Below are 25,918 nucleotides of genomic sequence, written 5' to 3' on the forward strand. Positions count from 1 at the left end.
ACTTTTTAAAAATGTCAAAGAAAGAACATTATGAAGAAGAATTGAAAAACGTTAACCAATTAAAGTAAACAGAAAAAAGAAAATGCAAAAAAGAAGGCATGTAATTTGAAGACGCCAGCAACAAAACCTCGTTAAATCCAATGTTGTGATACTGTGATAATCGCTCACCTTTTAGTTGTACATATTTTCAATGCAAACATAAATATCATTAAAAAAGTGACTGAGTGACTCGTGAAAAAGCAGTAATTGTGCATGTGAAAAAATGAGTTGTGGCAAATAGAGTCCTGCCTATGTGAGCATCTGACGGGAAAAAAAGATATTTATTGGCACGGATCTGAACTGGTGCCATTCTGATTAACAGCACGACACTCTAACCAACCGAGCAGTTGTGCCTTCGTTTTTGAATGCTATTCATTGAAGCAATGTGTAATAAAAAAAAGCTTTTTTTTTCCCAAAAAAAAAAAAAAACATGCATCCATGTTTTGTCATTAGCCAGCATTATACACTATAAAATTATTCATAAATCATGGAATTTGATTAAGGAATGAGGAAGATCTCGCGTAGTAATTGAAACAAACATTCTAGAGAAATAATAAATTAGATTAAAAATAAGTGTTTTTAGTTTTTTTGAAAATTGATACAATTTCGTATAGCAGGATGATTTAACCGTTACGACTTGAATGCAGCACATGTGTTTCTTTTCATCGAACATTTAAAATTCAAAACCAGTTGAACTGAATCCGTTTTTAAGTGCCATTTTTCGAGTGTAGACAAAATGAATCCCCCCCCCTCCCTCGAAAGCAGAGGAGTAGAAAATGATTTCTTACTAATGAAGTTAATAAAAATTTTAATGTTTTACATCATATTTGAATGAATAGTTAAAGGTTTACTGGGTGAAACTCGTAATTTCAATTTGGAGTAGCATTTTTTCATTTATACAAAAGGTCAAACACTGCTATGAGAAATGCTTACATTGTGCTTAGTGGTCTGAACAGAGTCAAAGCTTTAAAAAAAAAAGAACACCCTTCGATTAATAATCAACTTATCTGAATAATAACTGTATCCAGCATAAAGGAGTCAAAACACCAAGTAGCATTCCCATCGTATTTATTTTATTTCCTTACATGTGTAATCTGTTGTACGTTATGAGTACATGTAATTCATAATATTAATCTAAATTAGCTATAATGTCGGACAGCCAGGGCTGGCCCGAAGTTCAACTAGTTTATAGCCGAACGCTCTACCAAAAACACTTATACATTTAACCAAACAACTCAGTACAGTGCTTTTAAGCTTTATTAAAAAAAAGAAAATAGGTTAATTGTTTTTGTTTTTTTTTCATTGAAAACAATCCAAAAAATTGGAAAATTCTATTAAAATCTTGTTTAAAAAAAAATCTGCATAAGAACTACAGGCTGCATCAAGGTTTTGCAACAGCAAGGGGCGTTTCCGAAACATTCATTTTTAGACTATAAGTCTATTTTTCAATATTATCTGCACAGGCATTAGGCATGCAATAAAATATCAGAAAATTTTTATACGAGTATTTTCAGGAAATAAGATACATCTGTGTCACACTAATAACTTCATCTCCTACTTTTGTAAAGCAACAATAGCAAAAATTGCAAGCTCTGACAAAATAAGTTTATTTTCTACTTTTCATCTTCAAAACTTTTCAACAATTATATTTTATATTGTTAATTCAACTACATTCATTTTCAGTGGGAAATCAGAAGATTAACTCATAATGAACCTGGAGATAAACCCAACTTCTTAAATCTTCCACTAAAATTGGAAATATTCAATGCATGTTCTGCTTAAAATCAGCATCCAAAAATTGCTTAGATATTAAATAAAAGAATTAATGCTCCAAATTTTAACTTTGTCTACTTCAAAACAACAATTTAGACAAATTTAAAACAAAATATTTACCAAGCCGTAACAGTTGCTGTATACAAGTAAAGGTGATCGTCCACTTAAATACACATAATCTTCCCACCAATCAGTGACCTGAAAAAATTCAAATATTACATTTTCTGCATCTACAAAGTTTTTTTTTTTTTTTTTTTTCAGAAAATAGCCTATACTATATACAATTCAGTACTATGATTTTATAATTTATTGCTTTCATTTTTGTACTTTAGTTGGCTTTAGAAAATAATGAATAAAACTGTTAATACAATTTTAAAAGAGGTATTACACTAAATCTTCATTTATAATTAACATCATAACTACAAATACTCATTTCACATGTAAAAAATCTTTCACTCAAAAAAATAATAATAAATTGTTTTAAAAAAAGAATTATAAAGTTATTTCAACTTAACCAAAATTTAATTAAGCTTTTAAATGAGCAATGCATGTAATAAGCATGTAACAAGCATGCAATGTAATAAGCATGATCATCTTAACACTAGAAAGACGGAGGCGGTCATTTTGACCGCAAACGATTTTCAAACGCTCATATTTGCTGCGTTTTATTTTCAAACTCTTTTCCCTTTATGGACTTTTCCTAACTATTTATTAAGATCTCATAAAAAAAAATTTTATTTCTTTAGGCCCATTATTACAGTCGCTATAAGTGTTTATACCTAGAAAGACTGACGGCGGTCATTTTGACCGCTGTTATTTATGCTTCCGGTTTTGTTCACTTTTTTCTTATCAGAGATATGTGCACTAAGGATTTTTTGTTAGTTGTCAGAGTGAATCGCAATCTTTCGTAATTAGAGGGTTTGAGTAACATCTGCTGGTCAGGTGCAGTTCTTTGAACTGTTAGGAAAATGCGAAACACCTGTTGGTCACGTGCTTCTTTTTTCTACTGTTATAGCAGGGTACAAAGTTGGGAAAGGTGATTTGAAAAGCATGGGACCGGACACATAATATTCTTTTAGGTTTGAAAAGAGATGGTGTATTCTAAAAATTTGTGGTGGAATTATTTTGTGCACCAAAACATGTGTTTGGCTTGAAACATAAGCGTTTGTTTCCTTCGATGTTCTTGAAAGGTCCAGTCTAATTATTCTCTTTATGATGTCGCGAAGGACCATTGGAAAGCAAAACTTATCAGAGAATGAATTCCTGCAACTGTTGCAGGATTCCTAGCAATGAAAATAACATACTTTCATCAGTTGATTGCGATAATTTTTCGAAACCTAGTATTGCTCAAAAAGATGATGATAAAGTTTCTACCTGAGATAAAAAACAAAAACAATGTCAAATGAAATAATGCGGAAATAAAACTATGATTATTTGTTCTGATAGCAAAAAGATATTTTGTGGCTCATGTACAGGCAAAGTGATTAAGATGATTATGTGTAAATATATTGTAAAGAAGAGTAATGTAAGTATATTACTTTATTTATGCAATTAAGAAATGAATCACATGAATAGTTGAAAATACTTGTTAGTGATTACATGCTTCAAAAATGTCCTCTATTTTGTACAAATTTAATCATCCCCAATATCATTTGCTTACTGTGTATATGCTTTTCACTTGATAGAACATAAAATTAAATTTAAAAAAAAAGCTGTCTCAGACTTATTTACAGGTTATATTATGATTAAATTGTTAAATGATCATGCATCAAAACGAATTTTTTCTACGATTAAAAATCCCGAAAATAAATCATTTTCACATTTTTAAGTATAGCGGTCGAAATGACCGCTGCTAGTCTTTCTAGGTATACGGAAAACATCATCTTTCTAGTGTTAAGCAGCAGTCCTTTTTAAGCTATAAAGTAATGAAACCACTAGCATCTCAATCTTATATTTGTTGCAATATGTCCTTTATAGTCTTACAAAATTAGTTTTCACTGTAAAATGGTGTTATGTTTGAGAGAGTATTTAACTGAAGCTTAACTAAATACAAAAAGGAGGGAACATTTAATAAATTTATGTCCAGCACAAAGAAAAAATGTATTTAATAAAACTGATAAAACTTAAAATACTATAAATTTAAACATTATTTTTCTCATTTTTAGCACTAAATTTCTATTCTTGATTTTAATTGGGATATGAAACAGCCTTTTTTACACATAAGAATTCACAAAAAAAAAAAAAACAGTAAAACCTCATTGCAACGAATACCAGTACAATGAAATATTGGTTTCAATAAAAGTAATGCTCAGTCCCAATTTAATTGCCATCATTTGAAATCCACTACAACGAAATTTCCGTTACAGCAAACAAAATTTGCAATTCTTTGAAGTTCGTTGTAATTGAATTTCACTGCATCAGCTTTTTTTTCTCCTTTAATAAAATTCCCACCTTCCATCAATACATGAAACAAAAAAAAAAAAAAATATTGATAAGAAAAATGTCTTTCTTTGTCAGAATACCTCAATCAATATTATAAAAGTTTAGGAATTCATGGGGAAGGGAGGGGGGGGGGAATTAATGACAGAGGCCTATAAAATTTCACAATAATTAACATATATGACAGAAAAGTTAAAAGCAAAAAGAAAAATATAACTACATTATTCCTAAACATAATATTAATAAAGGTATCACAAAAAGATATCTATTATAAATCAAATTTAAAAGGAAATCTTACGTAATTTGATGACCACCAAGACTTCAACCACAAATAGCGCTGCAGTTTTTTTCCAACCCCTTCTTTAAATTCCTTAGTCATGACCTCCATTTTCTTGTATTGCTCATCCTCTAATAGGGGACGTACTGATTTCAAGTACTAAAGAGATAATTAAAAAGTTCAGGAATCTTGCACAAATGCATAAAATGTTGCTTAAATTATTTCTATGTTTATATAATTTGAATACCTTAGAGAACTTTCACATAAATTTCAAATACATGGTTCCCATTTTTCATTTAATAATTTCAGTGGGCGGATTCGTTTCGGTTTTATGTAAAATCAGCATTTCAAATAAAGAAAATTTTCCCCTCCTTGAAAGTAAAAGTTCTAAAACTGCAGATAACATGAAATGCATTTTGGCATGCTTATACAAGGGAGCTTGAGTTTTGGAGACATATTTTGGGATTGGTTCCAGAACTCTATCTCTCCAGAAGTAAAGTTTAAACTCACATGATTTCGAGTACACTGAAGAAATGCTTTTAGAAGTGACAAAAGAGGTTGAAACCAACAAGGATACCAACATTAAAGACACACAACAAAAACTTTCATGCTGAAAGTTTTGAACCATTCTTTGACAATACCAAATGATATTTCTTATTTGTTAAAGGAAAATCTTGTCATGGAAGTGATGCGAGGAATCATGGATGAGAATGAAATGACTGCCAACAGTCTGTCATAACCAGCTACTTTTATAAACAATATGTTTATTCATGGTTTCTTTATACACGAAATGCACATGTGTAACAAAATAATTAAACATTAAATTTATTATACAATTGTCTATTACTAGAATGAAGTATTATATCTTTTACAATGAATTCACCCTTTAAGGTTGTCCAACACATTGATTAATTTAACTGATACAAGGCTTTGCAATTTCTGTCATACTATTTTTTGTCTTTGTTAATCTCTGCTTCGATATTTTTTATTTATCTTCATCTTTTTTATTTAAATACTAGCTGCATTGCCTGGTTTTGCACGGTCTACCTTGAAAATAAAATTGCGTCAAGTGACACGTATTCAACATTAGGCTTAAAGAATAGGATAAAAATTCTGTAAAAATTTCTGTCAAAATAATAATTTCCTAATTTTGTTAACAGTAAATCTAAAGTCCCGGATAAATTAAACGCAATCCTCCATAACTGCAACTAAAATCCTTGATCATAATCTGCTGGCAGTACAAAAAAAAAAAATCCAAAAAATAATTGACAGGAGAAATTTTAAAGAATTTTATTTGTTCAAAGTCGAGAAAAAAAATGGTAACAGATCAAAAACGATTTTATTCACGTTAATTTAAAATCAGCTCGTTAGCAAGCAATAAATTTAACATTTGATACACGGATGTTCCATTAGGCTTTAAAATGCTTTTAAATTTTTTTTACTGTGATTTTACCGCCTGGGTTTTTTTTGAAACTCAAAGGAAATAAACCAATTTCAAGGGTTTTTTTCACGGGCTTTTGAATGGGAATTGAATCAAGAAAACTGGATAACTTTTTGAGGTAGAAAGAGCCATTTTTTTCCATTTTCGGGTCTTAAAATTAAAATTTGAATGGTTCGGTTCTCTTTTAGCCTTTTTTTTGGACCCCCCCCCCCCCCCCCCCCCCGTACGTTCCTTCTCGGGTGCTCAAGTACCTCCCCGCGAAGTAGTTCCGTAGAGATGAGAGCTGGACTGGGCAGTCGGGTGATCGCCCAAAAGGCCGGTGGGTCGCGGGTCAGTTGGGACTTCGCAGATTTTCAAGCACAACGTTTTGACAATTCCCAATTCTCGTGAAGGAAGATTGCCTGCGATAGGAGTTTCCTTGGATTTCAATTACTTAAACAATCAAAGTAAATCATTAGGTTTTTATGTTATTTTCCTGGTCTAGGAACGAATTCAATTATTATAGATTAAAAAAAAGGAATTTTTAATCTGCTGTAGAACAAAACTTTATCAATTTTGTTGGATTCATTGACCATTTTGTTAATGCGATTTGTCTGTTGTTCTCATTAAAAATGGGTATGTAACATTGTTGAAATTATCCTCCAGGACAACATCTTTGTTTTAAATAAAAGACAATTTTAATTCTACTCATAGTGTATTTGAGTAAGAGGTTATGACAGAAAAATAACATTCCTTACTTTAATTATAATCCAGGGAATACATAACAGGCAAGTTGTAAGGAAAATGTCGTTCTCCTGGTGCAAAAAAAAAAAAAAGCAAAAAAAAAAAAGGCTTTCTTTTGGCATTATTTATATAGCACTGGTAATACATCCAGCAGCATAGATTTATTTCCAATACACCAATTAGAAAACAAGATTATGACCAAAAAAAAAGCTGAGATTTTGGCAAACAATGAATAAAAAATGTAGCAGTTTAAAAATTCTATTTTTTTTTTTTCCTTCTTTCTTGTTCAGAGGAATCTTTCAAGAGATCCTCTGTTATACATTTTTTAATTTCAATGTTGCTCAAATAGGTAAATGAAGTTGCTTTAAATTTCTGACTTATATAAATAAAAGCACAATTTTCTAGAATTAGGTAAATAGTACTTTTCTAAATCAGAGACTTACAGGGTTCATACTCTATTTGGATGAAAAAATTCCATGACTTTTCCAAGACTTTTTCATGACTTGAATGAAAAATTTCATGACCTTGTTACACGAAAAGAATAGCACTATTTAATCTCAAACTTGGTAATATTTGGAAATGAGCATTAGCAAAACGTCTATATGAATCCACAGCCTCATTGAAGCACTTACTCGTAATGGAAAAAATATAAGTGCACACTTAAAAAACTAAACTATTCTTATTTGTCTTCATCATATAAATTTAAGTAAAGTAAAAATGCAGTGAAGCGAATGTGATGATGCTTAAATGTCTGATTTTTTTTTAATCAGAAAGAAATATATTGAATGGGACAAAGGTTGAATGAGTCATCACTGTTTCAATAAATTTGCTTCAAAAGTTACCTTTTAGTGTCAACAGTGCCTTTAATCATCCACATAATTTCACAGTATTTTGGTTTTTTAAAGTAAAGCCACATAGTTTAGTTCTTTATGTTTCTAAACCAGATCTTTTTTGAAAAAACCATTCAGTAATGAATCAATCTTCTGATAAAAAGTATATTTGTTTTGTTTACAAATTTTCATATTTTCAAATGCATATAAATTAGTAGGTTCAGAAATTCCAGAACAGGTTTAATTCCCGTCATTGAACATTGCAGTGGGTTGCATGGATTAGTTTTGCGTGCCGTATGTTGGGCACTACTGTTTTAGAGCATTATAATTCATCTTTTTCTGTATTCTATCGCCTGACTTAAGATCTTTATTTTCTAAAACATTCAACAAATTAAGATAAACTCTGATACATATAATAATAAAGTCCTTACGAGTGATGGAATCGAACTTGCATGCAATTGAATTGCTTTTTTTTTGAGTGGGCGTGGCAAAACTAAGAACGTGAAATTTTGCTACTACAGAATATGAAACATAAGAAGTGTTGAAAATAACAGAAAATTCAAAATAAGTGACGTCCAGGCAGTAAAATCACATCGCAAAAAATGGCAAGTAGCTGCAACAGAAATGGATGCAATGAGATTTCAAAATGCAGATTTGATTTTTGGATCGATCAATTTTCCACTTTTAATAGCTTTTATGTGCTATATCGTTAAATTACTCAAGATTTCTAACGCTCCTTTAGCTACTGTTCCTTTTTCTTTTTCCAGGACATTTTTCCATGAGTTGAAATAAATTTCCATGACTTTCAATAAAAATCTCAATTTTCCATCACTTTTCCAGGTCTGAAATTCTGTTATTTTTTTTCCATGACTTTCCAGGATTTCTATGACCCGTACGAACCCTGGACTTAGAAATGACAAATGATAGAGCTTAATGTGAAAATTGTTATAATTTTTTTTAATTTTAATTTTAGTATAGCAATTGAAAATAATTACTTATGTTAAAATAACTGTCTGTTATTCGGAGTGCAAGCTACTTAAGAGTAGATATTGTGGAAAAACCTATTTAAAAGGACTGGGACTCGAATAGATGTTTGCCATTTGAGAGTGTCCGTTAAAGAAGGTTTTACAGGTTTTGTTTTGTCATGCAAAAAACATACTTTAGGCTTAGAGGTATTTCTTTATTACCAAGTTAAATTTTTGATGACCCTTTGATGAAACTCATTTTGCCACACTCCTGGTGCTGCTTGTCACTCTCTTGGTGTGTGAAAATTTGACTCCCTGTTTTGACAGGTGTAGCATAGTCAAAGTGAGTTCCCTCTATTTTTCTCTAAATACGTTCCCCCCCCCCTAACAAAGAGTCCCCCCCCCAGATTTTTTTAAGCATTTTTATTTTTAGAAAATTTGATTGGAAAATGTCGGGTTTTGGGAAAATCACCCATTCATAAATATATGAAAATTTAAATAGAGAGAGTTAAACATTTCAACATAGAAATAAAACTAATTCATATTTTCATACTCTATCCATTGTTTCTTCAAGAGAAGGCAAGGGCAGTCTTGGCAAGGAGCTTTGAAAAGAATACAGCATTGGACGCCTTTTCATAGTAAGAGTTCGCACCAAAGCCTAGAAGTGCAAAAGATTACATAAATAAAATAATCTACAGAGATAATCATTTATGAATCAGACTATACTTTACATTGAACATTAATGAATTTGGTCAATTATTTTAGGGTGTCTGCTAAGATTCATGACCTTTTTATACCCTATTTGAGATATTGATGAATTGACTTTTGGAAATACAGCAAATAAAATCATACAAAAAAGCCTTAAAATGATGACAAAAGAAACTATGATCATTAGTAGAAGCCCCCACCCCCCAATAGGTTTGCCATTAGGATTTTTCAAAAACCCCAAGATTGAACTCATTTAATTCCCAAGATCATCCAAACAAGAATTTTTAATCACTTTTTTGTAATTGCAACTATTGTAGTTAGTCAATTCTTAATGATTATAAAAGTAATAAAAATGATAAAGAGAAAATTCTGGTGATAAAAACTAAAATTGATTTCTCAATGATTATTTCTTCTGCATAAATTTAAAAATGGTGTCAAAATCTACAGGAAAAAAAGGAAAAAAAAAGTTATGCAGTATAAAGATAGAAATTACACCCAAGGCAAAAGTCAAGGGGTTTTTTTTTGCGCATATGCAACCTTTTAAAAAAAATTAAGCATGTGCACTCTAGATTGCTAAGATAAAAAACAATATTTTAGAGTAAATATTATGTTTTATCGGCAAAATACTTAAGGATACTTTTTTCCCAAGAATAAACCCAAAACTCAAGAATTTCAAACAAAATCACAAGAACCCACAAGGTCTCTATTGAAAACCCAAGACTTTGTAGCCCTGCCCCACAGCTAGGAAAACAAACTTACACCAGAGTCATTTTTAAGAAAACAGAAGTTCAGGTTTCATAGATAATTTTTGGGTTCTTTTAGAAGCAAAAATCTTTTATTAAATGTGCAGAAGAGGAACTATAAAGGAATTCTTCATGCTTAACTGAAAGCGTGTGTTTTTGACTTACGCCGATATTATTTCAGAAAAGTAGTGGAGTAACCTCAAAACGAATTACCACATGATTAGAGAAGGAAGATTAGAGGCAGCTCAGAAACTTTTCATCGCTATTTTGTGTAGATGCAAGCAATAATTATTTCGATCACAGTCCAAGATTTTGTTTTAATTGTTTGGGTAAAATGCTTTGATTAACTGAAACTGGCAATCTCTTTTTTAACGGCAGCTCAATGCAAGGTTTCCAAGAGAAAAAGACAGATTCTAATATTCGGTTTCAATCGCCTGTCCCTTACATCCGCCCATACTCAAAATAACTCAAGAGATATGAAGTAAACATGTGTCCTAAAATTGAAAATTTAGATTGCTTTATTCTAATAAATTAAATGCCAAAGGTATGTTTTTCCATATTGCATTTATCTACAAAACCTGACCCCAGAAGTTAACTATATTTTGCTCAAACATCCAGGGACCAATTTACACACCTGGGTGCCCTGGACACTCACAGATATGGTGCCCCCCCCCCCCACAAAAAAATATGAAGGTAAGTGTTGAATATTATTTTGATAGAAAGAAAACTTTAAAATATGGATTTCATACGAAAAAAGTTAATAATTAAGATGTTTTGCAAAGAAATCATTTAATATAAATCTAAAATAATTTTATGGTTTTCATGTTAGAAAATTTTTTAGTCACAGATGGAAAAACTATGATACAAATGGTAAAAGTAAATCATAATGTGCTTTCTGCACATCAATGATTCTTTATATATTTTCTCCTTTGTTTTCTTGTAGCAAATTCATCTATAATGTCCTCATAATCAAGTTTTAGATCAAACTTCCTTCTATTGATAACAGAGCTAATAAAGATAATTTACCATCAGAAATAAGAGTATGTAAAGGACACTTCTCTTCAATGGCAAAAATGATCGTTCTCCACAATGGGCTAATATGCTTTCATTTAATTAAAAAAATTGTCAAATGACAAAATTTTTTATTTCCCTTAGTTAGAGGCCCCGAACACTAATCCCTAAAAAAAAAAAAAAAAAAAAATGATGACAGAAATTTAGTGCCCCCTTTCCTTTGGTGCCCCGGGCCCTGAATGCCCTGCCCTAAATTAGTTCCTGCAAACATCACTGCATAAAGGCGCTCAAAAGACATTTGCATGATGGCGCCAATCAGGCTTGGTGTGGCCCTGCACATTACACGTTCTTAACTAAAACATCTACTTACTTATTTAATGAAAAGAATTGAATAGCCATCAAGAAATTAATTTATCTTCTCAAATTCTTGCCTAATTTACTTGGAAGTAAGATTTCAAAAATATTTATTGGGACAACGGCAGTTGGATTGAGATTTGCATTGACTCTGTTCGTAAGTTCTTTTTAGTCGTAAGATATAGCATAATAAGTTTTGACCCAAAGCAGTCCCCAAATAAAAGTTTTGGATACACAATAAAAAGATTTAAAATATCCAATGCATGGTAAAACTCAAAAATTTAAAAACTACAAAAAGAGGAACACACAGTAGAGCACAGTAAAAATATTTTTTCCAACATAAAATAAGGGTATTAAACAAAAACTTACAGCCCAGATATAAGTCTTTAAAGATGTTTTTCGAGCACCACGTCCCTCAAACATCCATCCTTTGTACATAAGCAATAATTTTAAAGTATAACGAAGGAACAGGATAACAGTCACCCATAAGCAGAAACTGTATGCTACACAAGCAGCCAACTGCACAGTGAAAGGTGCCAATTCACTGAAAGAGATGACAATATTTTTTATTATAACAAAACAATAACAAGGGATTTATTCAAAGATTTGCCTGGAGGCATTTCTTGCAATAATGTGATATTTTCGTTAAAATGATTAAATTTATGAAATTGTGTATTATTATTCTAATTTTTCTTTCATTGTTTCTTTCTTTTTAGGTTCGTTTCATGCAGAATGAAGTTAAGCATATGAAGACATTTTAAAAAATGAATTGATGCATTTGAGAAGATTGTTTAATACAAATGAATTCTCAATGTTGTATTTGTACAGGGTCCTCTTTTTAAGACAAACCTCAAGTAGATCTTGTTTTTACAATCATTTGGTGAGGTTTCATTTTGGAGCACAAAAAAGAACTAAAAATAGGAATGCTTTTGATACTCCATCACTCATTTGTATTGTCTCAAGGATCAGTAACCTGAGTGCATCTTCTCCCAACATGTACTTGTGTAAAATATGAATACAGGGGTGATGTGACTTTAGGAAAGAGGGGAAAATTATCTTTGCTGTTTATCTATTTTTTTAGATACAATAAAGCAACGGTGCCGAACCTTTTATTACCCGAGGGTCAAACTGCCCATCCAGATAAATCCCTTTGGTCAGGACACATATAAAAAAATTTAATTATTTTTTTCCAGACAGCATGAGAAAACAGAAATGGATGGAAAACTACAAACCAAGAATTGTTTTTATCATTAAAACATGCTTATTTCATTAAAACGAAGTTTCTCTCTGCTTAGAAAGCAATTTTTTAGTAATATTTGGCTCCAGATTCAGGAATGTGCCAAATAAAACTAGCTTTTGGAGCAACCTTGGGAGTAGGAAAATTGCAAGTTTGTAGCAACTATGTACATTTCACACACAGAAACATGTGTTGACATGATAAAATAACAAAAAAAGGGATTAAAGATGCAAATCCATCATAACTCCAACTACTAATTGAAGCTCTCTTGATTAAATTTATTATTATTGCTTTTACTTTTGTTTTTCTTTTTTGTCTAATATTTTTCTCAAAGACTATTCCCATCCTGCTCCACTTTTTTCTCACACTTCTTCTGATTTAAATTTAGTTCAAACATTTACATTGCTTAATATATCACTGCTTTAGAGCACATTTTTATAGTGCTTTAATACCTATTTTTAAAATTTGTTTTATAAAACTCAAAAACATATTCAAAAAGGCTGTAAAAATAAAAGAAAAAAAAGAAAGTAAAAAAGAATGGTTACATTTAAAAACTTCACCTTCCCAAATTACAAGTGAGTTTTAAATAGCTATTAATTTTTTTTTTTTTTTTTTTTTTTTTTGGTATGTGTAAGTTATTTATTTACTGAACTGCTTGATTAACAAATTTGAAGATCAAGCAAAGGCAACATTTTTAATTGTTTCATATTTAATAAAAAAATTAATAATGAAATTACAATGACAAAAAAAATGATTTTAAGAAATGATGTCATAAGAAAAGGAATTTTGAAATACATGTGGGAAAAAATATGAAAAATAAATAAAAATAAAAATTTTAAGACAGGCTAAGAATATGTAAAAAATGTCTGAATCGGAGGAACTTGAAATTTTTGCATATTCATTATCAGAGCATTAGAATTCCCTGATTTTAACTATCTTCTTAAGTGTCTCCAACCAAAATTAGAGATCAATTTTCTGTCCTAAAATCTGGTAAGCCCAAGATTAAAAACTGGTGAACAATATTATTTTTAACAGATAGCGTTTGTTTAAATCAATTTGGATGCAGCTGGATTGCTACATTTTTCAAGCGCACTCATATGGAGGGGGCAAGTGGGGGCTCAAGCCCCTTCCTTTTGAAATTAGAACTTCCTTGCTTTCAGTACCTTTTTCTTTACACAAATGTAAAAAAATTTCTTCTCCAGCAATTAAGTTGATAAAAACGTCAAATTTTAAAAACTCTAATCTGTACTGAAATCAGTTTCTATGGGGAAAAGATCCTGCTAAAACATAAGGAAAATATCTTTGCCCCCCTCCCCCCTTTAAAATTTTGCATACGGACGCCCTTGACATTTTCGAGTGGGCGTGGCAAGAAGACGAACTTAAAAGTCCTTTTCTTCTAAAAACAAAAGATAAGAATGTTTGAAAATAACGGTCAATACAAAAGTTTTTAAATCAAAGGAACAGAATCACATAATAAATTAAAACGATCGAGTTTTTCAAAAGCACATGCAATCGGATTTTGATATGTACGAAAAATTGGGACAAAGTCAAAAAAATGGTAGAAATAAGCTCCAAATGCAAACTTGATGATAATTTCTAATAACTGTCAAATATGTTGAAGGAACTGCAACATTACATGCAAAACCGTACTTTTAGCACACAAAAGTCCCTTTAGCCATCTTTTGAAGCAGTTTGGCACAGGATCGGCAATTGACGCAGCTGACACATCCCTGCAGATTCATCCGAATGGAGATAAACGGTTGTTTTAGCCAGGGCTGGATTTAATGTGAGGGCAGGTGGGGCTACTGCCCCGGGGCCTCCACAACAAAGGGGCCCCCACAATAAAATTTTTACAAAATATCCTAACTTTCACGGGCCAAAAATATCAGATATATACATATATATTAAAATATTCGGATATACAGTCGACGCTCATTATAACGACCACACATTGTAAAGAGCATTCCATTATAACGACCAGTGGTAAAAGCCCGAACTTTGTCCCTATGAACTTAATGTTAATTTGCTTTCGGTATAACGACCGTTCTGTATCTTCTAATCCAATACAACGACCGAATTCAGCGGACACTATTTCCGGTGTTTTTCCCAATAAAGCAAATTTGTAACTTGAAATGACCTTGATTATTGTTTACGGACATCTGCATGTAGTCTTGAGTGTTCTTTGAGAGGGGGTGGGAGTGGAGGGGGATTATTACTCAAAACAGCACATAAAAAATAAAGGGGGAATAAAGTGAAATTTCTGGATCCCGAAGGAAAAAGGGTTGAGATATTTTATGTTAATTTGTTGTTTGATCACGTGGTTTTTAAGATCTTTACAGTTTTGCATCTCTGTGAAGCAGCATGGAATGAAGCCTCAGAAAAGACTATCGAGAATTGCTTTCATCATGTTGATTTTGAAAAGCAAAAGGAAATGGAATCTACTGCTGAAGTGCAAAAGCACCTTGCTGAAGTCAGGCAATCCAAGATGAAAATTTCGATGAATAAGATGAAATGCGGTAAAATGTTTTTAAGAAAATAAAACTGGATGAAGCATTAAACTTAAACAATTATGCTAACATCGATTCTGATTTCGAATGGGTCGAGAATCTGTCAGAAGATGAACTATTTTTCGATACTGTGCACAAAAATAAATTGATGTATCATGATCAGATGAAGAAATTGAGACCAAAGTTTCTAGTGTGAAAAATTTTGAATGTTTAAGGGACTTTTAAATGTTCTTTCAAAGGCAAAAAAAAAAAAAAAACACTACTTATCATCTATAATTGAAATGGAAAATTGTGTTTTGGAAAAATCACGTGCGCTAAAAAGGCAAACAAGTGTTTGATTTTATCTTCAGAAACTAAATGATTTTTAAGCATGATTTTTAAGTAAAAATAATTTACTTAAAAATTATTTAAGTATGTAATCAGTTTTTTTTCCATATTTTCTACTTTAAAATCTGTCATAATATTTTTCACCCATTATTTTTTTAAAAATCTCTATGTTAAAATATACTTTAGGCATTTAACTGGAATCTTTAAAAAAGTGCCAACTTTATTGGAGCAACGTAACATGCATGATGCATTTATATATGTTATTTAACTTCTACCTCTTATAACGACCACTCATTATAAAGACCTTTTCTCTGGGACGGAGATGGTCGTTATATCGAGCGTCAACTGTATATCAAAGTATTGGATATTTTCGAAAATACGATGATCTTTTCGAACCCTGATTAGGGGCCTCCACTCCTTTGTTGCCCCGGGCCTCCACACTTCTAAATTCGGCCCTGGTTTTAGCAATGTCCAGAATATAGGTTTTGCTTTGTAACTTTAAGCATGACAACAAGCCACTTACATAAAATGTTAACAGAAATGAAAATGCATGATTTTCACTTTAAGAAATTGCTAGGCAATTAATTTTGCTTTTCTTTTTATCAATCAAATTTTTATGAGAAAAGTATGTAGGTATGTAACTTGTTCTATTAGCATGTGCATTAGGATACCAAATTTAACAGTACACCTTTAATGCAACAATTAATTGATACATGCACCACCAATAAAAACCAATGAATGTTTAAGAAATGCCTAACTTACCCAGGAATGTAATACTCCAGGTGCCTGATCAATCCGAATGATGGATCAACATTAGTAATGAACAAGGCCACAATCAAAGCAATAAGTATGAACAAACTTGAAAGAGAAGCAGGGTAAATGCCACTATGGATATTGTTCTGAAAAAAATATTGAAATAGTTAAAAACTAAAAATGAATTAAATGAAAATTTGAAAATAGATTAATACTCCTGCGGTTGGGATAAAACTTAGTACTCAAGACAGGAAGAAGTATTTAGTCCTAAGCAGTCATGGATCAAAAATTTACTATTTTGGTTCTAAAAAATTATATTTTTCTGGACTTGGTAGCAAGAGCAGATCCCCCCCCCCTCCCCCCATTCTGAATGGTCGCTCTCCTTTTTAAGCAACCAAAGTTAGCCTAAACCTGTGTTTTGGGAGCTTATATTTTGAAGAAAAAAAATGCGTGTGGCCCCAGAACCCTACTTTATTCAAACATTACACTTGTGAGCCCCCTCCAAACTCAGGAGCTGCCTCTGTGTAATACTAAGTAAATTAATAAAACATTGTCTGTGATATATTTTGAGCCGTCCTTTAAGGACTTAATAAACAAGGATGGAATCAGAAATTTTTAAAGGAGGAGGCAGTTGGTGTTTTAAACTTACCTCTTACTCTTACTACATATCTGATTTACACATGCTTGGAGGGGCGGAGGGGGGGGAGAGTTGCAATATCATTATCTAACTTCTAAAACAACTGAAATATAGAGGTTTATCAAAGGAGATTTCCAAAACTATTTCTTCCTTTTAACCTTGAAAGAGGTACTCTAAAATTCCGCTTTATAGCTTCAATCTGGTAATGATTCTACGGGAATGTTTTGAAACCCTTAAGATCACCAAAAGGTTGTTTAAAATTGCAATTTTAAGAATTTCAATTTCAAAAAATTATTGGAAGAAATTTGCTGAATCCGTTTGTTACTTTAACTCTACCAAAGATATCTACAATTGAATCCTTAAGACTTAAAATTTTGCAAAATGTCTGGGAAAAGGTCTCTAAACTCCTCATTTTAACATCACCAACAATCGTCTGAATTTGCCTTTCGCAACTTTTAGCATCATCAAAAATGGAATACAATTGTGTTTTAGGACTTCAATTCGAAAAAATTTCCTATGTAAGATCCCTCAAGGCAAGGTGATTGCCTCCATCGCCCCTCTCCTTTCTATCCGTCCTTGCTCATAAACGAAGTACCAAACTGTTCAAGTTGAAAGATATGAAAAAAAAGTCACCTACCATGAAACGAGCAAACCTTTTTCTCCAAGAACGAACTCCACTGTTCCACACCAAATTAAGGACTTCTCTATCATAATTGATATTGACTCCTTCATGGGTGATGGCAAAACTGAAAGCCACAGCAACATGGGCTTCTGCCATGATTTATCCTGTTCCTCACACTGTAAAAATTATACATGTGTTATAAACTCAAAAAAAAAAAGTTTAAAACTTAAAACAATGTTTTGAATGTAGTAAAAGCAATAAAATTGCCAACAGTTGTTTTCGGAGTCGAAAGTAATCCTTTTTTTTAAATGCAAAGCAATGAGTTCATGGATAAAAATATGAGTTCATGGATAAAAATATACACCACAAAACACATTTGTAATTTTAATTCTATGTTTAAATTTTGACCACAGTATAACACTTTTAAATTTTTTGCACCATGGCAAATGGATTATAAAATTAAATTTCATTTGCATAATTATGTAAGCTTGAAAATAATTTGTAAATAATAGTGCCTAAAATGAATCATTAACAGTAAAAATAGTTTTAACCTTTTGATTCACTAAAACTAAAATCTCATTCTGTGCTCTAAAAAATATCTGTATATATTTAACTTGATATTTAAAAAAAAAAGCTTCTACTAATGACAAAAACAGAAATAGGTCCAAAATTGTATCTGTAAAGAAAAAACCCAACATTTTGCCCAGGGGCGTAGCTAAGGGGGAGGTTTTGGGGACAAAACCTCCCCCGAAAAGTTAGTCTCAAAAAAAAAAAAAAAAGAAAGAAAAAGAAGAGAGAAGAGAAAGAAAAAAAAAGGAAGAAAAGAAAAAATTCCAAGCGATTATACACACACATATATATATATATATATATATATATATATATATATATATATATATATATATATATATATATATATATATATAAAAGAAGTAACCCCCCCCCCCCCCCCCCCCCCGAAAGTCGGGTCTAGCTACGCCACTGATTTTGCCATTTCTTGAAACTTGAAAGATATTTAAGGTTTTTTTCTTGATAATTAAAAAAAGGTCCAAAATTTGCAAGTAAATTGTTCAAACCAGCTAAATTATTTAAAATTTCACAATAATTGAGGCAAATCTGACAGCTGATAGACATAATAAAAAAAAATATGTAGACAGTAAATGCACGAATTCAACAGCAGGACATAAAATTTGTTTGGGAAGGTTTAAATTACTCTAAAAATCTTTAAAATTTCATTATTTTTGTAATTCCATAGCATTAAAATACAATTTGAATTTTAAATTTCGTCACAGATTATAGATAATTTGTCAATACTTCTTTTAGAATTTTGTTCTTCAAGTTAGAGCAGCAAAACTAGTTTCTGTGTGAATTTTTATACAAAATTTAAGTCAACTACACATAGTAGGTACTAAAACTTTTCCGTAGTATACAAACTGCTTTGAAACAAAATGAAATTATTTTTTCACAGCAGATGAGAATACTTCAGATTCAAAACAATGTCAATTAATTTGAAATGAGCTGTTGCACACGGTTCTCTTTCTTTTAAAGTGTCGATACAAATTGTGCCGCCGATTCTTCCAGTTTTCTAAGTCACTGAATATAGTGTTAAAACATAAAACAAAAAGAAGCATAGAATGCATTTCAAAAATGTATTTGTTAAGCAGTTCATAGACATGAATTTAAAAAAATATATGCTTTTTACAGAACAATACAATAATTAAACTCAAACATCTTTAGATATTTAAAACAAAAGTATAAAAATATCGGATATAAAATTCTTAATACATGCAGCCGAGAATTTAATATTTCAGAAAATACACTTAATGACAGATATAGTAAACAAAACAAAGTACATTTAATAGCTAGCCTCAGACAGAAATGCCGGTCACGATCGATTTTTCCGCCCAAAACAGCAGAACTGCAGGCTGATCGAAAACGTTTCGCAATGCCATTGACGTCATGCCAAACACAAAATAAAAACGATTTTCATGTGGCTAACCTTGAGAAAACGAAGGCAGACAAGTTAGCGTTTAGGAATCAAAAGGGTTTTTCAAAGTTTGTTATCATCGGTTAAAAGATGATTGTTTTGAAGTTCGCTAGGTTCTAAATTAGAAAGTGATTGAACAATGGAGTGTCAAATTGTCACTTTTAAGAGCTGAAGGTGGCAACGAGACAGGAACGGATACAAGGGAGGAGCGATCGCCCCCACCCCCTCGCCCCTCCCTTGAGGGACACTCCACCGGTAATTTTTCGAAAATGAAGTTCTTAGACGAGTTTCATTGATGTTGGGAGAAGGGAGTTTTGGGTTTGGGACCCTATATTGGAACTGTTTCGGAATTGAAGTCCAAAAGCTTTGTGATCAATATTTTAAAATCAGTATACGAAGTAAAAAGTAAGTAATTAAAATGAATCGATACTCCCTTGAAAAATTTCTGGATCCGGCCGTGCAACGAGAGCATTCACGGATTTTTTTGAAGGGGAGGGACCTGACTTTTTTTGAACCGTTTATGAGTGCTTCATAAAACTCCAAATATAACTTAAAAAAAAAAAGAAAAAAGAAAAAGAAAACATCCAGCATTCATTTGAATTTTGATGATTTGAATTTAAATTACATTTTTCGCAATCACGAATTGCGATAGGACCGCTCCTTGGTTTTCTTGTTTCTACAAATGGAATGGAATGGAAATGGCTGCGAAATTTGCACCCGTTTTATGACTGGGTGATTTTCTAGAATAGGTTATACGAGGTATACGCATCAAAAAAAAAAAAAGATATGGTGATAAGGTGCAGTAGAATAAAGATGCAGATTTTATGGCCGTTCAAAGGCGGGCTACAAGGCTAATAAGTGGACTTTCCCACTTAGATTATGATTCCAGGCTTAGAAAGCTAAAAATGTACAGTCTTGAGCAAAGAAGAGACCGAGGGGACATGATTCAGCTGTTTAAATTTATTAAAACGAAAGATGTTACGGGGCTAAAGTTCAGCACTGAAAACAGGACAAGTGGTCATTGTTTTAAGCTATTTAAATCTCAGGCTAACATGGATATTAGGAAAAATTATTATTTTAACAGGGTAGTGGAACCGTGGAACAGCTTACCGGAAGAGGTGGTAATGAGCAAAGGAGTAGACAGTTTTAAGAGGGCCATTGATCTTCACTGGGGATTGTAAATTGACTAGGACCAGTCTAGCTGGGCCCAGAGCCAGTTGCTGGTCGTCACTTTTGTATTGTATTGTATTGTATTGTATAAAACCAAACCGCAAGCGATTTGTAACTATGACAACGGAAATTCCGCTCTCTAACTTTATATTAAAAACAACCGTCGTCATGGTAATCTGAAAAAACAGAGTAACATCAACTTTGATCAAGTGAGGATATCAAAAGCAATTCGTGAATGTTCAAAAATAAAAAATGGATAAATATTGGTTAGGAGTGATTTATTGGTTAAAGACATTTCAATAAACGAAAGGAACACTGCACGGACAAGGCAAGCCGGCTCCAGAAAATGCTCTGTCACCTGGTAAATGATTATGCAAAATACTTTGTTTTAAGCGCAGTGCAGTTTTGTCCTTGCCCCTAATGTCCCCAGGGGCGGATCCAGACAGAATTCTCGGAGGGGGCCATTTGGAAAAATACGATGCTTTGAAAAAATTTTGAATTTTACAAATATCAATATAGCCCATCTTTAACTATCATTTTTTAAGGAATTTTCACTAGGCTACGCAGGTTTAACATACTTCCCAATAATTTTCCTCTTTTCTTAACAAACGTGTGCATATATCGTCGTCTCAAAGTGGTATTCCTGTAATCAGTGCTGTGTTCTGAGGCGATTGTATTGAACAGGCCCGTGTCCTGGATTTCATAAAGGGAGGGGTTGAAACTTTTTACCTTTGTAACTTACGTTGTCAAAGGAAAACTAACTACGCGTGTTGAATAGTTCATTTTAGTTCGATAACTAGGCTTCTTTTTTATATACGTTTTGTGTGTGTGTGTGTTTTTTTTTTTTTAATGAAATCTTATTTGTGCAGTTGAACATTTTGTAAAAGCACACATATTTCTTTTATGCCACCTATTGCTAGTTTCTTTCTTTTTTTTTCTTTAGTTTTTCCATCAAATAACATTGAACAGGAATTTAATGAAAATAAAAATTTTATTTAAAAGAAATTGCTGTTTCGCATAGAAACACTTTTCTAATGTGCGAAACGACTAATTCATCCAACATTAAAGGTGTACCATAAAAAAAACCTAACAGTAAGCAAAGTAACCATTTTCCCTGCCCTTAAGTTTTTTTTTTTTTGGGGGGGGGGGGCTACGTCATTGTCTAATATTCTTTTAAATAATTTTCCCATGCATGCTTACAGCATTGTCGGACTCTTCAGCCATTCCTTCGTCGTTAATTTTTTCAAGTACTTAGAAGCGAAGGGGCTTGGGAATCCTACAATTGAGGAAATGCTAATTGTTAAACATGGGGAAATATTAAAGAGGGTGAATACTGTGTCAGAGTTTAACTCTAAAATTAATTAAAACTTAAAATACATTTTGGAAAATCGTTTAATGATTCATTGATTTTTTCTTTCAATGGGAGGGTTTTAACCCCTAAAACCCTCTCCTTGGACACGGCTCTTGTATTGAACTTCTGATTTAAGAGGAAGCCGATATGAACCAATCGTAAGTATAATGTTAACTACGAGGTAAAGGGGACCCGGGGGTTTCTCCCCCGGAAAGTTTTTGAATTTATAGTCTTTAAAACGCATTTTAGACGATCTTTGGTAATGTTAGGGGAGAAGAGTATCAGTGGCGCTCCCCTGTTTAATTTTCGAAATAGTAGCAAGCATAGCAACATAGAATGCAGTTTTAAACGATCTTTGATGACGTTAGAGGGTGAAGAGATTTGAGGGCCCATCTAAGGGCCATATTTTTCTGATTTGTAATCTTAGAAATGAAATTTAACTCTCTTTCGCAATCTTAAGGGCTGGGGTGCGACCCCCCTCCCCCCGCCCATTATTCAAAATTGAAACCTTAAAAACCTAAAATTATCTCCAATAATGTTAAAAAGAGGGAGGTTCAGGGTTTCTCCGGCGGATTTTTTTTTTTTTTTTTTGCCATTGTAGAGGCAAAACGCAGTTTAATGCGATCTTTTCGTGATGATATGTGGAGGAGGAATTCGAGGGCCCGCACGAAGAAATTTTTCTAATTTGCAGTCTTAAAGATGCATTCTAATTATCTTTGGTAATGGTAGGGGAGAAGAGGTTTGGAGCGTTCCCCCCGTTCTTTAAGTACTGAGTATTTTAACAAAATTATTTATTCTTTGGATTGGGAGATTTTCCACTTGATTCTGATTCAGCAATCAGGATTGCTCAATGGTCACATTGCCCATTGCCTTACGTTTGTCAAAACCTACTCTCCTTGCAAACGGTAGATAGCGAGTAACGTGATCATTATCATGTTTTTGCATGTACAAATGCTGTTTGACCACGGATTGCATGGAATTGGCAAACATCCAGTTAAGGCGACTGCATTTGAATGAGGGGAAAAATAAAAATTTTATGAGCCTATTCCGCTCATTTGAATGAGACTGCTTAATTTCGAGGCTAACATACATCTCCAAAATCTGACATCCCTGAAAACTAATAGATGCTTCCATTTCCGCGTGTAAACCGGATGTTTGCCTTTCCATACAATCCGTGGTTAGACAGTACAGTGTTTATTTTTACTGATTACTTTTTGTTCTGCTTATAAATATTTTGAGACGATAAATCTAAGTTTAGTGATATTTCTATTTCTTTGCTTCTTTTATTTGCAGTATCTTTCGGATTGGAGAATTAAAAATTATTATCATATTTTTTTACCTCTAAACGCTTTTCTACGGCGATTTTAAATGATCCTAAGCGTATTTAAATTAGATGCTATTCTCTTTGAAAGAGGGAATTTTGACGGACTAGTGTAATCTTTATATCAGGATTTTTTTTAAAAATTACTTTATGGACTATGTTAGGAGATTAGAAAAAATTATCTGTGCACATTTTAACTAACGAAACAGAATCTTTCTTTTTATTTGGGAGTGGAAAGGGAAATTTACACTTGCTCTAAGAGTTTTTTTTATTTCATTTTAAAGCACGAACAGAGCCGTGCGGGTACTGCTAATACTGAATATAAACAATGCCGTAAAACAGCAAAAAAATCACGCCCACTTACATGTAAATATATTAATTTCCCACAACCAGGAGGAGGGATTTGCCCCTTCCTGACCCCCTAAATGACGGGCTTGCTTTAAACGTGTGCTTAACTTCCCTGAGATGAGTATTTTTGATTACAAGTAATTTTAGCAAATAGCAAGAAGTTTCAAAATTCATAGAGGAGATGAGTCAGCAGTTTTCTCCTTCATTTCATGATGTCAGCGAGATGTTCTTTTCATGAAAATGCAATTTCTTCCGTAATCTAATCTGCGCGGACTGACATATGCCCAGACCAATGACCCCATAATTTGCAAACTGTAAATTCCAAGCACAGTGATGTGTTCAACACTTTTGATCTGATTAAGTTGGTAGATATAAGAAATAGAGATGTTATTACTCGATTTAAAAAAGTATTTGTTTCGCAACGTGAAACTCCATCAAGAATTCAATATTCTACTGGGGATTTTGTTCTAGCATGTGCTGATTCTATTATTCTACAAAGCGAAATGTTTCAAAAGCAATAGCATAGATGTAGAGTATGCAAAATTTTAGTGCAGGTATCTGCATACCATAAAAATGAGAAAACAGAAAAAGGTATATATTTAACCATCTTAAGATGAAAAAAATAAATAAACAATTAAACAAGAAGGAACCGTGAACACGAGCTTGAATCCCGGCTAAAGACATGGATGTTATTGATCAATTGATTTCTTCGGTCATTTCCTAGCAGTTAAGAATCCATTTTTATGGTACGTTTACAAAGGAAATGCAATGAGTCGTCTTGATGCATGGAATAGAAAATTACGATAAAATCCGTTTACATTGCAACCAGTAGTTGACCAATATCTCCTTTGAACTTGTTGCGCACGCTGAGAAAGCACATATATTGCCCAGTAAATTTAGGCCAAAATAGGGTCGATGCACCAGAAATTTATAATTAGCTGAATTTTTCAGTATAAGTTCATGAACATGTGTACAATGAATCCTGAGAAGTCCCCTAAAAGTTCCCATGTGAGCTTCCATCCTAAATGGTGGATCAAAGATGGTCGCCTGGTACATTTTGCCTTCCTTATATCTCAGTCAAAAATGAAGATCTTTCAGTTCTGAAAAAACCTATAGGTTCTAGAAGCAATATTGTTTCGATAGATAACCTAAAATAACCAATAAAACATTTTAAACAATTGTTTTGACACCCAAAACTGAAATTTCTGTGTTCTAAGTAATGTGCTGCAGAACACATAAGCTACTAAAACAAATAAATTTTTGCGGTACTGTTTAAAAAATATTTTCACTCATATCTTAGTCATTGGTTTTTATTCTTCGATTTTGAAAAACGTTATTTGTTATACCGACTGATACTTGTGTTATACCGACATTCCTCCATAAAAAAAGCTACAAACATAAATGATCTACAAACTTGTGTTATTTGTCTGAAATGCAAAATTTTCCTTTTGAAAAATTCATTGCTGATCTGCTTAGCTTTTAAAAACTACCATAAATCGGAAAATGGTTCCAAATTATTTTTTTGATATTGAGTGAGAACTAAAAAAAAAAAAAAAAAACACAGTAACGATAAAAAAAATCATCAGAAAGGGTTCAAAACTTTTATTTTTAATAAAACAGATCATTGTTATCTCATTATCGTATTTTTTGTGCATTTTAGGTAGCAAATAGATACTTAAGAATGAATTTTTAAAAATACATTTTCATACAATAATGTGACAATGGAAAAAAAAGTCGATGAAAAATTACTGCTTCCAACCAGTGGCAGATCCACGGGGGGGGGGGGGGATTTGGGGCGATCGCCCTCCCCCCGAAAGGTTTCAAAATTCGAGAAATTCTGGGGGGAGAGGAGAAAACCAAACTTCCCCCCGCCCTCCTCGCATCACAAAAATCACCTCCAGTTGACTTTTTCGAGTTTGAATTCCAAAAATTTCCCAAGGAAGAGTCCTCTCTCCCTCTGGTCATCGTTACAACATGTAAAATTTTCCATTTTTGGAGCGAAAATTTCAAAAACTGCCAGAGAAATTCTTTGCTAACGTTATGGAAGGGATGAGTTCAAAGTTGGATTGTACAATCGTGTTTTTTAAGACTCCAGTTCCAAAACATTTCCGGGGAAAGACCACACAATTCTCTAACATCACGAAAAAACGTCGAAAATTGCGTTTCTGGAACTTTAATATCAACGCATTTCCGGGGGAGAGTTCTGGAACCCCATGCTTTTGGCTAATGTCATTAAAGAACATTAATTACACCTTAAAATGAAACATAAGATTGGAAAAAAATTTGTAAACTTAAATTTCATCTAATTAACCCTTCAAATTTAATGAATTAAACAAACTGCGGCAAAATGATTTT

The 25,918-nt window shown here is 32.4% G+C and overlaps 1 protein-coding gene across 2 annotated transcripts in view; it reads right to left on the reverse strand.

The window, feature by feature from the left end:
• The window catches only part of LOC129228605 (carnitine O-palmitoyltransferase 1, liver isoform-like), a 120,551-nt gene that overhangs the window by 46,541 nt on the left and 48,092 nt on the right, over window positions 1–25,918 (reverse strand). Inside the window, exons 1-7 of one of the 2 annotated variants that reach the window (XM_054863289.1) lie at window positions 19,240–19,330; window positions 17,402–17,562; window positions 16,137–16,273; window positions 11,673–11,847; window positions 9,041–9,145; window positions 4,550–4,687; window positions 1,933–2,010 (exon numbers count right to left, since the gene is read on the reverse strand). In XM_054863289.1, coding sequence (XP_054719264.1) covers window positions 1,933–2,010; window positions 4,550–4,687; window positions 9,041–9,145; window positions 11,673–11,847; window positions 16,137–16,273; window positions 17,402–17,542 — 774 coding nt within the window. In that variant the 5' untranslated portion in view covers window positions 17,543–17,562; window positions 19,240–19,330. Of the gene's footprint in view, window positions 1–1,932; window positions 2,011–4,549; window positions 4,688–9,040; window positions 9,146–11,672; window positions 11,848–16,136; window positions 16,274–17,401; window positions 17,563–19,239; window positions 19,331–25,918 lie in introns of those variants that run through there. The other variant, XM_054863297.1, reaches the window with a different exon arrangement.

The sequence above is a fragment of the Uloborus diversus genome, chromosome 1, assembly GCF_026930045.1.
Source record: "Uloborus diversus isolate 005 chromosome 1, Udiv.v.3.1, whole genome shotgun sequence".
Classification (NCBI taxonomy): Eukaryota; Metazoa; Arthropoda; class Arachnida; order Araneae; family Uloboridae; genus Uloborus; species Uloborus diversus.